Source organism: Podarcis pityusensis, assembly GCF_964106645.2.
Source record: "Podarcis pityusensis genome assembly, chromosome: 2".
NCBI lineage: Eukaryota > Metazoa > Chordata > Lepidosauria > Squamata > Lacertidae > Podarcis > Podarcis pityusensis.
The window spans coordinates 114,309,082-114,321,184 of record NC_138029.1 but is presented as its reverse complement, the minus strand read 5'-3'; the positions used below and the strand labels follow the sequence as shown (position 1 = coordinate 114,321,184).

At 46.8% G+C, this 12,103-nt stretch overlaps 1 protein-coding gene across 1 annotated transcript; it reads left to right on the top strand.

The window, feature by feature from the left end:
* Positions 1-2,508: 2,508 nt before the first annotated feature.
* ATP6V1G2 (ATPase H+ transporting V1 subunit G2) lies at positions 2,509-6,314 on the top strand. Its single transcript, XM_080996076.1, has 3 exons — positions 2,509-2,684; positions 2,959-3,059; positions 4,313-6,314. The coding sequence occupies exons 1-3, from the start codon at positions 2,603-2,605 to the stop codon at positions 4,484-4,486; spliced, it is 357 nt and encodes a 118-aa protein (XP_080852202.1). The 5' UTR covers positions 2,509-2,602; the 3' UTR covers positions 4,487-6,314.
* Positions 6,315-12,103: the final 5,789 nt, after the last annotated feature.

Below are 12,103 nucleotides of genomic sequence, written 5' to 3'. Positions count from 1 at the left end.
CCTCAAAGTCACCCTGGGTATTAACGGTTTTAAGTAAAAGGAAACAAACTTGCAAGACGTTTTCGTTTTTTTCGTTTTTCGTCTTGCAAAGCAAGCCCATAGGGAAATTCGTCTTGCGAAGCAACTCAAAAAACGAAAAACTCTTTCGTCTTGCGAGTTTTTCTTCTTGCGAGGCATTCGTCTTGCGAGGTACCACTGTAAGCTACATTGCCAGGATCAAACCAGCATGACATAGCACATGGTGTTATTTTACTGATGATGTCAATTACAGGGCCTCCTTACAGCAGGCTGGCACTCCTCACTATCCCTTGAAGCAGATAAATGTGTAACCTTGCCTACAGAATAGGTAAGGTATGGCAGGGTAGTTAAGTGTTAACTGTTTCCTGAGCTCTTTTCAACGATCTTAACTTACGTCATTGAGGCCAATTCCTGGAACAAAGGCAGCAAGCCAACCAGGACACACTGTCCTGATGCCTCACGCTTTAATCAGCAGCTATGTCGAATTTAAAGTTTTAACTGATTTTACCGAATCAGCTAGTTTTAACGGGTAGAATTGCCGTGAAGCACACTTGCAATTTTTTTTTGTTCTGGTGAAACAAGACATTGTGGATGTCCAACAAAGCTGAACGATTCAGGACAGAGGAACCGGAAGTGCTTCCATAATTAAACTATGGAACTCATTTCCACAGGACGTAGCCACGGCCACAAACCTGGGAGGCTTTCAAAGAGGATTAACAAATTGTTTATTAAATAGAAACGGGCACCTACAATACTGATACCTTGCTGAAAACCTTTCTGTTTTGCCACCTGGTTTTTTCAGAGGAGTTTGGTTCTGTGTTGTTCATTTGTCCTGCGTTTTATGATTTTATAACTGAACGACGTTTTCATTTTTTATTGGACACCGCCATTAATAGATTTACGAGCTGGCAGTTTATGAGTACTTTTAAGAAATAAATACAATAAATAAACTTTTATATCAGACTTCCTTCTGATCCTACAACTTAAGTGGATGAGCAGGCAGCGTTGGGGCAAAGGTCAGTCTTGCAGTCCTCGGAAATGACGAGGCGGCAGTTTCAGGCGTCCTGTTTATCAAGACTGTGCCTTTCTCGATTTGTGCTTCAGCAGGCACTGTGGATTAAACCACAGAGCCTAGGACTTGCCGATCAGAAGGTCGGCGGTTCGGATCCCCATGACGGAGTGAGCTCCCATTGCTCGGTCCCTGCTCCGGCCAACCTAGCAGTTCGAAAGCACGTCAAAGTGCAAGTAGATAAATAGGTACCGCTCCGGCGGGAAGGTAAACGGCGTTTCCGTGCGCTGCTCTGGTTCGCCAGAAGCAGCTTAGTCATGCTGGCCACATGACCCGGAAGCTGTACGCCGGCTCCCTTGGCCAATAAAGCGAGATGAGCACCGCAACCCCAGAGTTGTCTGCGACTGGACCTAATGGTCAGGGGTCCCTTTACCTTTACCTAGCAGAGATCTAGGTTGCTCTCTTAAGGAGACAAGGCAATGGTGCTTAATTTGATGGATTTATTTTATACTATCACACCCTTTCTTTCCTCAAGGGAGCACCAAGCAAAGTGCAAGCTGCCCCCCTCCTTTTAAGTTCACAGCAACCCTGCAAGGTAGGAGAGGCAGAGTGGCAGTGACCAGCCAAGGCCCCCTAGCGAGCTTTTTGGCAGTGCAGGTATCTGAAGCTGGCTCTCCCTGTTCCGACAAGCTGCCTACGGTGGGGGTTGCTTCCAAATAACCTGTTTGTCAACCACACCCACCCACCCAATTTGTTGGTACAAGGTTTGCGAGGAAGTTAGGCAACATCAGATATTTATCTGGCATTCCTTCTGATTTGCTTGTGCAGAGGTCGCATCAAGGCATGTGTCAAGGGTTGGGCTAGATGACCCACAGGGTCCCTTCCAACCTTGCAATTCTGTGATTCATCCCACACTTCCCACTGCATTTGCCCTTGGCTTTCCTCACTGCAAAAAAAGTCTGATATTTTAGTTTGTGATGCGAAACCTCCCAACCGACTATAATTGCACAACCCTGAATTGACCGGGAACATGATTGAATCCTGCTCGAAAATAGTGACCAACAACAACAATAATTTATTATTTACACCCCGCCCATCTGGCTGAGTTTCCCCAGCCACTCTGGGCGGCTCCCAATCGAGTGTTAAAAACAATACAGCATTAAATATTAAAAACTTCCCCAAACACGGCTGCCTTCAGATGTCTTTTAAAAATAAGATAGCTGCTTATTTCCTTCACATCTGAAGGGAGGGTGTTTCACAGGGTGGGCGCCACTACCGAGAAGGCCCTCTGCCTGGTTCCCTGTAACCTCACTTCTCGCAGTGAAGGAACCGCCAGAAGGCCCTCGGTGCTGGATCTCAGAAGCATGAATGCGTGCACATTCCGATATAAAAGCACGCGAGAGAAGTCCTTGCAGTTTGGCCATCTGTAGCAGTTAAGGACTGCAGAGCGCCAACAGAACGGCACAGAAAAAGGAGGGCACTAGGACCTCGCACTGCCTCGCTTGGGTGTTGTGGTACCCAGTTCAGCGGATGCAAGAAGATCAGCTGTTTTGGGAGCATCATTGCTAGGGAACCATGGCCAGCCAGACACAGGGAATCCAGCAGCTGCTGCAGGCTGAAAAGAGGGCTGCCGAAAAGGTGGCAGAGGCTCGGAAAAGTGAGAGGGGGCTTCTGTTTCATTGGGGGGGGGAGATGGGGGGGTTGAGGAGGACCAGAATGCCTGAGTTCCCTGATAAAGGATTGCTGTGCAGTCATCACAGAGGGGAATGAACTAGAATTTGGGGGGGGGGGAGCTGAGTGCCCTTTGGATCCATTCCCCAGTTTCCTTCTCTTGCCCGGGGCAAGCGCAACCCTAAAAAAACAGGCCTGGAGAGGCAGGTAATGTTCTTTCCACCTGACCTTCAATCTCTGTCTCGCCACCTCCATCACAGGGAAGGCCCGGAGGCTGAAGCAGGCCAAGGAAGAAGCCCAAGCTGAAATCGAGCAATACCGCTTGGAGCGTGAGAAAGAGTTCCAGCAGAAGCAGCAGGCGGTAAGATTTCTTGAGGGTTTTTTTTTTATGGGTGGGGGGAATTGAGAATGGAGGATGAGTCACGGGAGGAAGAGGCAGATGGGAACAGCAGCGTCGGAGGGGTGGGGAAGCGATTCCAAATGGTCTAGGGTAACCTTTGTGATTCCCCTCCCACTTAAAATTGGGAATTTGGGGATCAGGCAAGGGTTATTTGTAGGAAAGGGAAGAGCTCAGGGCAGCCCCTGTTCTAAGGTGGTACAGAGGATATGGGGCAGCTTTGAAGGAGGCAGGATGAGCTGTTTACCTTCTAAGAGGCCGCAGCACAGGCAAAATGGATGGCTGTGGGAGAGGGAAGAGAATGGTTTACTACTTGTGCTAGATGTAGCTCAGTGACAGAGCATTGGATCTGCATGCAGAAGGTGGCCAGTTCAATTCCTGTCATCTCTAGGTAGGAGATGCCCCAAATCCTAGACAGCCTCTGTCAGCCTGTGTGGATGATACAGAGCTTAATGGACCAAGGGTGTAAGGCAGTTCCCTATGCAAAAGAGGATTGGGTAGCCCGTTTAGGGTCGTTTTCCAGACCTCCTTATGGCAGAGATGGATTAGGGCAGGGATGGATTAGGATGGGACCTGGAGAGCTGTTTCTGGACAAACGCCGGCTCCCTCCTCCTGAAAGCGAGAAGAGCGCCACAACCCCATAGTCGCCTTTGACTGGACTTACCTGTCCACAGGTCCTTTGCCTTTTACCTTTTACTAGATGAACCTTGGGAGGCCCTTCCAATTCTACAGTTCTAGTATTCTATGACATTAAAGGCTCAGTTCCCTGTTGCTGGGGGATGCAGGTGGCGCTGTGGTTTAAACCACAGAGCCTAGGACTTGCCGATCAGAAGGTCGGCGGTTCGAATCCCCGCGACGGGGTGAGCTCCTGTTGCTCGGTCCCTGCTCCTGCCAACCTAGCAGTTTGAAAGCACATCAAGTGCAAGTAGATAAATAGGTACCACTCCGTTGGGAAGGTAAACGGCGTTTCCGTGCGCTGCTCTGGTTCGCCAGAAGCGGCTTAGTCATGCTGGCCACATGACCCGGAAGCTGTACGCCGGCTCCCTTGGCCAATGAAGCGAGATGAGCGCCGCAACCCCAGAGTTGTCTGCGACTGGACCTAATGGTCAGGGGTCCCTTTACCTTTATGATGTCAAAATAGACTTCACTACTTACCTGTACCTTCCTTCAGGTGCTATCATATTTCATAACTTTGTTGTCTCTCTCTCCGCCCACAGGCTCTGGGCTCGCAAGGGAACCTGTCTGCTGAGGTGGAAGCCCAAACCCGCAAGAAACTGCAGGCGATGCAGGGAGGACAGGCCCGGGGCAAGGATCGGGTCCTGCGACAGCTACTCACCATTGTTTGGGACGTGCGACCCCAAATACACGCCAATTACCGCATAGCTGCCTAGTTGACCCATCGGCCCAGCCTGCAGTTGCCATCAAGGGGACCTTACTGACCAGCATCAAACACATATAATGTCCCTGATTCCTAAAAGCAGTGGTGCAGTTAAATAATTTTATCTCGGCCCTTAACGGTGTTTCGGGAACTCTTTAGATGATGATTATTTCAATTTAATAACAATAATAATCAATGTTGCTCCCAGCTACTCTGGGCAGCTTCCAACACATATAAGAACATAATTAAACATCAGACATTTAAAAACTCCCTGTCACATGGCTGCCTTCAGATGTCTTCTAAAGGTTGTACAGTTACTGATCTCCTTGACATCTGATGGGAAAACGTTCCACAGAGTGGGTGCCACTACCGAGAAGGCCCTCTGCCTGGTTCTTAGGCATATGACTTTAAAGCACGTGATATCCCCCCAAATAATCCTAGAAACTGAGGTTTGTTCATGGTGCCAGGAATTGTAGCTCTGTGAGGGGTAAACTGCAGTTCCCAGGATTCTTGTGGGGGGTGGGGAGTCATGTGCCTTCACTCAAAATATGATAAACCAAATTCTTCTGAGCGGAGCGCAGAACTGCTTCCCTAGAATCCTACTCTGACAGCACCACTGCTTCAAGTTCTAACTTTACATGCTCCTAGAACCTCTGTTCCTCCCAATCTCCAGCACGTTTCAGCTTCCTGTGCTCCTATAATCCCCCACCAATTTTTTTTTAAAAATACTTCTATCATATCTCATATCTAAGGCTGAAAATAGCACACGATGGTTATCACCATTCCATTATCCCAGACTGAAACAGCAAGCTGGTGGCATGAAAATTTACTCAGTTTTATGAATGCTCTCAGCCTTTTATCAGCAATAGGAGTAAGGAAGGGGGCCATGTTTTCTTGTGGGCAACCTTCTGGGGCAAAACTGGGCAGAGCAACTGACTTTTTGCCTTCGTAAAAGAGAGCCAGTGTGGTGTAGTGTTTAAGAGCGGTAGTCTCGTAATCTGGGGAACCGGGTTCGCTTCCCCGCTCCTCCACATGCAGCTGCTGGGTGACCTTGGACCAGTCACATTTCTTTGAAGTCTCTCAGCCCCATTCACTTCACAGAGTGTTTGTTGTGGGGGAGGAAGGGAAAGGAGAATGTTAGCCGCTTTGAGACTCCTTAAAGGGAGTGAAAGGCGGGATATCAAATCCAAACTCTTCTTCTTCTTCTTCTTCTTCTTCTTCTTCTTCTTCTTCTTCTTCTTCGTACAATAGGCTGCATTTCTGCCACAAAAACCAGAGGTTTCTACGGGGCTACACATCTCTCTAAACAGGCAAACAATAGGCACAATCAAGGACAAATTCCAGTCAGGCAAAAACACTCAAGCATGGAGCAAAGCAAAAGGAAGAGTGTGGCTTGAAAAAAACCCTGAGGCCCATATAGGGGAGTGTGGAGGGCCTGAGGTTCCACATCCCTGCTCTATAAAACTTTATTTTGTCTCTGCATAGTTCCCTGTTTCTCTGCTCCCACAATATATATATATATATTTAAGGGCAGTAAGGTCCCCTTAGCTGAGCCCTTCAAAATGGGTCCATCACCTTCCACATCGCAGTTCTCGGTTCCTCTCTCTGTTTTGCTGCACCCCGTGGCATGAAGGGGTGTGTCGATAAAATTGGGGTGAAGGGGTTCTTGGGAGTGCCCCCTCGCTTCCTGCTGGTGTCTGTACATGTGCCGAAACTGTAGCTCCTCATTTTTGTTCTGCTAGTGATTCCTCCCTGGTCCCACCCTCCCCACAAATGTACAACTGGACGTTTCAATAGTCACTTCCAAACATGATTAATAAAAAGTGTCATTACGGTTGAAATTGATTAAAAAGTGCTTATTATACATCTGTGGAGTGAGACACCCTGGTATCTGAGGGAGGTGGGTCAGTGTCAGCAGGTGAAATAATGTGACTAGTATTTGTTTTAAAATATATTTTGTATTTATACGGCTTGGTACCTGCTCTTCAACATAAGGTCTCATGGGCAGGTTACATGCAGACTTATCTGAGGGGAAAGAAGGTGCTTCCAAGGTAAAATGTGCACACAGCCCATATCAGAGAGATAAGTCACTGGCTATAGGGGCAAGACAAGAGTCATATCCTATCGCCCTAATAGCTCAACTACAGGGTTATGCCCTGGGACACGGGTGGCGCTGTGGGTTAAACCACAGAGCCTAAGACTTGCCGATCAGAAGGTCAGCGGTTCGGATCCCCGCGACGAGGTGAGCTCCCTTTGCTCGGTCCCTGCTCCTGCCAACCTAGCAGTTCGAAAGCACGTCAAAGTGCAAGTAGATAAATAGGAACTGCTCCGGCAGGAAGGAAAACGGCGTTTCCGTGCACTGCTCTGGTTCGCCAGAAGCGGCTTAGTCATGCTGGCCACATGACCTGGAAGCTGTACGCCGGCTCCCTCGGCCAATAAAGTGAGATGAGCTCTGCAACCCCAGAATCATTCACGGCTGGACCTAACGGTCAGAGGTCCCTTTACCTTTACCTTACAGGGTTATACACTAAAGCTGCAGTCCTAAACCTGGGAGCATGTCCCATTCAATTAATGTAAGATAATTCACTATGTAAGATAGGCCCTCATAATCATCCCACTATTAAAAGTGTGTAGCCGAGAGAATGGAACAGGTCTACTGTGATTTTTAAACCCGGAATACTAATCCTGCATAAAACCATGACGCTATGGGAATGGGGAGAGAAGCATTGTGGGAGCCATTTCAACAGAATCTGTCCTGAGCTGTATTCACTCCCATCCAGTTTTTAACACGTGTCCCCTCTACAATAGCGTAGGCTAAAAGCGAACCGCATGGACGACACTTTATGAAGAAGCAAAGCCTTTATATACAGAACTTCAGAAGTCGCAGAAACGAGATATGTCTCCATCCAGATGGCAAGAGAGATTCTAAAAGAAACGGGTTTCAAGAGAAAATAATTGGTTTCATCTCAGGAACGAAGCATGCAATCATCACATTAATGAAAGAAAGCAGGCCGCGTGGAGAACACCACGCGGAATTATGGGAGCTGGAAGTCTGCGAGGGCCCCTGCTCTTAAATCTTCCTTATTCCAAACTTCCAAAAGAAATAAGCAGACTAATCTGGGGCAGAATGCAATGTGCTTCAAAGTTCCACCCAGGAGAATGAGGTCATAACCAGGGGGTGAAATAAATATTTAATTGTCTCCCCAAGGGGCCCCTGCCTCAGAAGGAGGACTAGGACCTTGGAAGGAGCGCAAATGAAGGCTCTGTACCGGTCGGGAAAAGACAGAGACCACACCAGGATTTGGAAAAAACAAAGCCTGATCTTTATTGAGAGAACAGAAAAAACAACACAAAAAACTGTTGCAACAGGGTCCCGGCTCACGCAATGACACGGAATCAGAGACCCCGAACAAAAGGACTGCCTTGATTTTCATTTTTCATTCAGATCAATAGCAAGGAGGTGGGGGGAAGCGATATGAGGGGTGTGGAGAGTGGATTAACATAAGGTAAGCAGGATGTTGAAAGACTTTCTGGAGGTGTCAATTTGCTGAAGAGTTCAGGTGATATGTGTCAATCTTCGTGTTATTTAATTTTGGATCTGCTTAAAATGGCTTTTCCTTTATCTACAGGAAAACCTCCTCAACTGCTGATAATCAGCATGCAGATGTGAGGCTGGATGTTTGAGAAGATGTTCAGGAAATGACTTAAATGTTAATGTGAAATCCTATTCTGCATTGCTATCAATTCGGGTGTGATAGCCTGATGTTTGCATACTTTTTGGAAAATAAGACTGCTTTATTTTGCGCTCATATCTGTGTGTATTCATGGTATGGTTTGCAGACCCAGTAGGAGGCAGTGTGGTGGAGAGAGTTTTGGCAGCCTTTTGGATACAATATTGAGTCAAGTATATACATTTTGAAATATTTAGATTGTTACATTCTTTAAAAACTACATTTTTTATACATTCAGAAAAGTACAGCATAGTACGGCATTTCATTAAAGATACATCCAGGAATACATTTTAAAAGGATAGCTTCATGGAGAAGGAGGTACACAGGAATGGCAACAGGCACGTTACGTTCAGATGATGCATTAAAAAGGCATTAAAAAGGCACACATTATATTACATTCAATGATACGCGAAAAGACACAGTAAGATGGCATATTCCCAACAATGCGTTCTTTAAGGCACAGTTTATTATTGTTGTGGGACTTTTGGGTAGGATGATATCATTAGGATCATTTTTCCTTTGTTCCTCTCTCTGACCCTGATTCTCTTATGACAATTCCCCTCTCTGAGGCTTAATTTTTTGGAAAAAAAATTATTGCCTCACATCCATTGCTACATACTCTCCTTCTCCAAGGTGATACATGGGCAGGACCTCGGGAAGGGTGCGATTGGGTTGCAAGGGTGCAAGAATGGGAGTGTGGGGTAAGGGTGAACGGAAGGTGGACATAAGGATAGGGATACATTGTCCACAGCAGCACAGGAGGCCAAGGAAGACAATCAGGGAAATGAATATAATCAGTATGCCTCTCGCTAATTCATGGAGCCAAGAGGTCTGAGGAAGCCATGACCAAGGATCCCAGTCGGAAAGACCTTCATGGGGGATCTTCTTCAGAGTATCAGTTAGGGAATCTATGGAGTCAAGGTGTCCAGTGATATTGAGGGTCTGACCTGACACAAAGGAACAGCATTCTGTCCCGATTAATTTACAAGCACCTCCTTGGGATGACAATAAATAGTCCAGACATAAACGGTTTTGAATGGACATTTTGCGCACTTCAGTGAGCTCGGTAAGGACAGAACGTGTAGTAGCTTCTGACTCTTTCATGAATTGTAACCAGACATCGGCAAGCCTAAGAATGTCTAGGTGATTTGAGAAGGTTCCATAAGCGGGGAGGAGGGCTCGGAGCCACGTTTCCCCATTTGGTTTTGGCTGTGGGCGTGTCGTGGGAATGGGGGATCGCCTGTTTCTCAAGCGGCCGTCAGGTAGAGCTAGGGTAACTCTGAACCCTGGGTGAATGTGGCCGACCCCTGCATATGAATAGAGACCCACGTATAAGCTCTTTGCGCACAGATCCAAAATAGTCCTCCCAGCGGCTTTTCTATACGCCTGGTGCGGAAGGCAGTAATGAGGTCTGGCATAGGTTTTTCTCCAGTGAAGGGTGTCAGTACTGCAGTCAAAGCATCGCTGAGAGATTTGAATGAGCGGGTGTGGGAGTGGTTGCGAACCAGTGTGGTGAGTCCCTCGGGGTCGGTTTTGATGGTAACATTACAAGCGCTGGAGCCTACATGGTCTCCAGTTCCCGAGAACCCCTTGCACGCTGGTCCAAAGGTTCGACCACTCAGATAAATATATTGGGAGCTGGGTTTCAGGAAAGTTAGGTTGCGTTGAAGCAGGTAACTAGATCTGTATTGATCTAGTGTGAGGGGTGTGCTTATGAAGGGTATCCCTTCATCAATGTGTGACAAGGTGCAAGGCAGAAACTACCCCTCCCATTGTTAATGGGCTAGATCTCCTTTCAGCCCTGATCACTGTCCATGCTGGCTGGGGCTTGTGAGAATTGAAGCCCCATAACATTTGAAGGGCACCCTAGTTGGTTCTCCCTGGTGTAGACAATGCTGAGTTGAAGGGGTCCACAGCCTTGATTCTGTATATTTAAGGCAACATTTTAAAATAAGGTGAACATAGGAAGAATGTGACAGTTTATGTTGTAGCTCTGAGACACCAGTTGCCAACTTTGCTGCCACATACACCCGGACAACACCATTACTGGCCCCAACAACATCACACATACCATCTCGGGACTATTCAATTGCTCATCATCTAACATTGTGTATGGCATCAAATGCCAACAGTGTCCTTCAGCTCTCTATATTGGACAAACAGGCCAAACCTTACGCCAAAGAATAAATGGACATAAATCTGACATCAAGAATCACAAAACAGAGAAACCAGTAGGAGAACACTTTAATCTCCCAGGACATTCTATACAAGATCTCAAAGTAGCTGTTTTACTACAAAGGAATTTCAGAAATAGACTGGAAAGAGAAGCTGCTGAATTGCAACTCATTACCAAACTTAAAACCATGGAGAAACCTGGTTTGAACAAAGACATTGGATTCTTATCCCATTATACATGACTAAGCCATTTCTCACCTTCTCACCCCTTGCCTTTTCCTGTAAGACCCATTACAGTCGTTAAGAGTCGTCAGCAGGCTCATCCCAGCTATCTGCCAATCTCCCATTCCCACCACCCTTCTGAGTAATACCCCTCCCCACCTTCTCACTATATAGAAGGATCTGGCAACTTCTGTTTCAGTGTATCTGAAGAAGTGTGCTTGCACACGAAAGCTCATACCAAGAACTAACTTAGTTGGTCTTAAAGGTGCTACTGGAAGGAATTTTTTTTATTTTTTTTATTTTTATTTTTACTCTGAGACACCATTCAACTGATGTATAAATTGGGGTTTGGCTTCTGCAGCCCAACTCCCCATGGGACTCTGAGTCCCCTAAGTCCATGATTGGTCAGAGAAGAATGGATGGAGGCAGGATCCAGTGGAAAGCACGGCAGATATTTATTTATTTTTCTGTTGCAACAGATTCCCTATCCTTCCAAGGAGGGAGAGACCCTGAGAGACCCTCTGCAGGAAACTTTAAAGACTTTTGACATTGCCCAATTCATTAATCAAAGACCATCCCAAAATAATCATACATACATCATCGAAGGCGGTCTACAGCAGAAATCCTGTCTGCCAGGATACCTGATAGTGGTCACTGATTGCAACCTGGACATTTTTTGTGTGATGGTTAATACTTTAGTTCCTGAGTCCAGGTCACAGGCTCACCCTATTCACACACAAATACGCCCTTTAGACAGGATTTGTAAGCGAAAGGACAATGGGAATCCCTATTTGCCTCCCTTACTGTAGAGCATGGGTAGGCAAACTAAGGCCTGGGGGCCAGATCCGGCCCAATCGCCTTCTAAATATGGCCCGCGGACGGTCTAGGAATCAGCGTGTTTTAACATGAGTAGAATGTGCCCTTTTATTTAAAATGCATCTCTGGGTTATTTGTGGGACATAGGAATTCGTTCATTTCCCCTCCAAAAATATAGTCCGGCCTCCCACAAGGTCTGAGGGACAGTGGACCAGCCCCCTGCTGAAAAAGTTTGCAGTCCCCTGGTAGAGGAAGATTTGAGGGAGTCAAAATGGCTTCAGGATTGCTCTCCCATACTATCTCACGACACATGGTTTATATATATTTCGATATGTGTGTATTTATAATAATAATAATAATAATTTATTATTTATACCCCGCCCATCTGGCTGGGTTTCCCCAGCCACTCTGGGCGGCTTCCAAAAGAATATTAAAATACTATGATACATCAAACATTAAAAGCTTCCCTAAACAGGGCTGCCTTCAGATGTCTTCTAAAAGTCTGGTAGTTGTTGTTCTCTTTGACATCTGGTGGGAGGGCGTTCCACAGGGAGGGCGCCACTACCGAGAAGGCCCTCTGCCTGGTTCCCTGTAACTTGGCTTCTCGCAGTGAGGGAACCGCCAGAAGGCCCTCGGTGCTGGACCTCAGTGTCCGGGTAGAACGATGGAGGTGGAGACGCTCCTTC

Coding starts and splice junctions, on each gene's coding strand:
- ATP6V1G2 (XM_080996076.1), top strand. CDS start 2,603: ATGGCCAGCCAGACACAGGGAATCCAGCAGCTGCTGCAGGCTGAAAAG. Junction 2,685..2,958: donor GGTGGCAGAGGCTCGGAAAA/GTGAGAGGGGGC, acceptor CCTCCATCACAG/GGAAGGCCCGGAGGCTGAAG. Junction 3,060..4,312: donor TCCAGCAGAAGCAGCAGGCG/GTAAGATTTCTT, acceptor CTCCGCCCACAG/GCTCTGGGCTCGCAAGGGAA.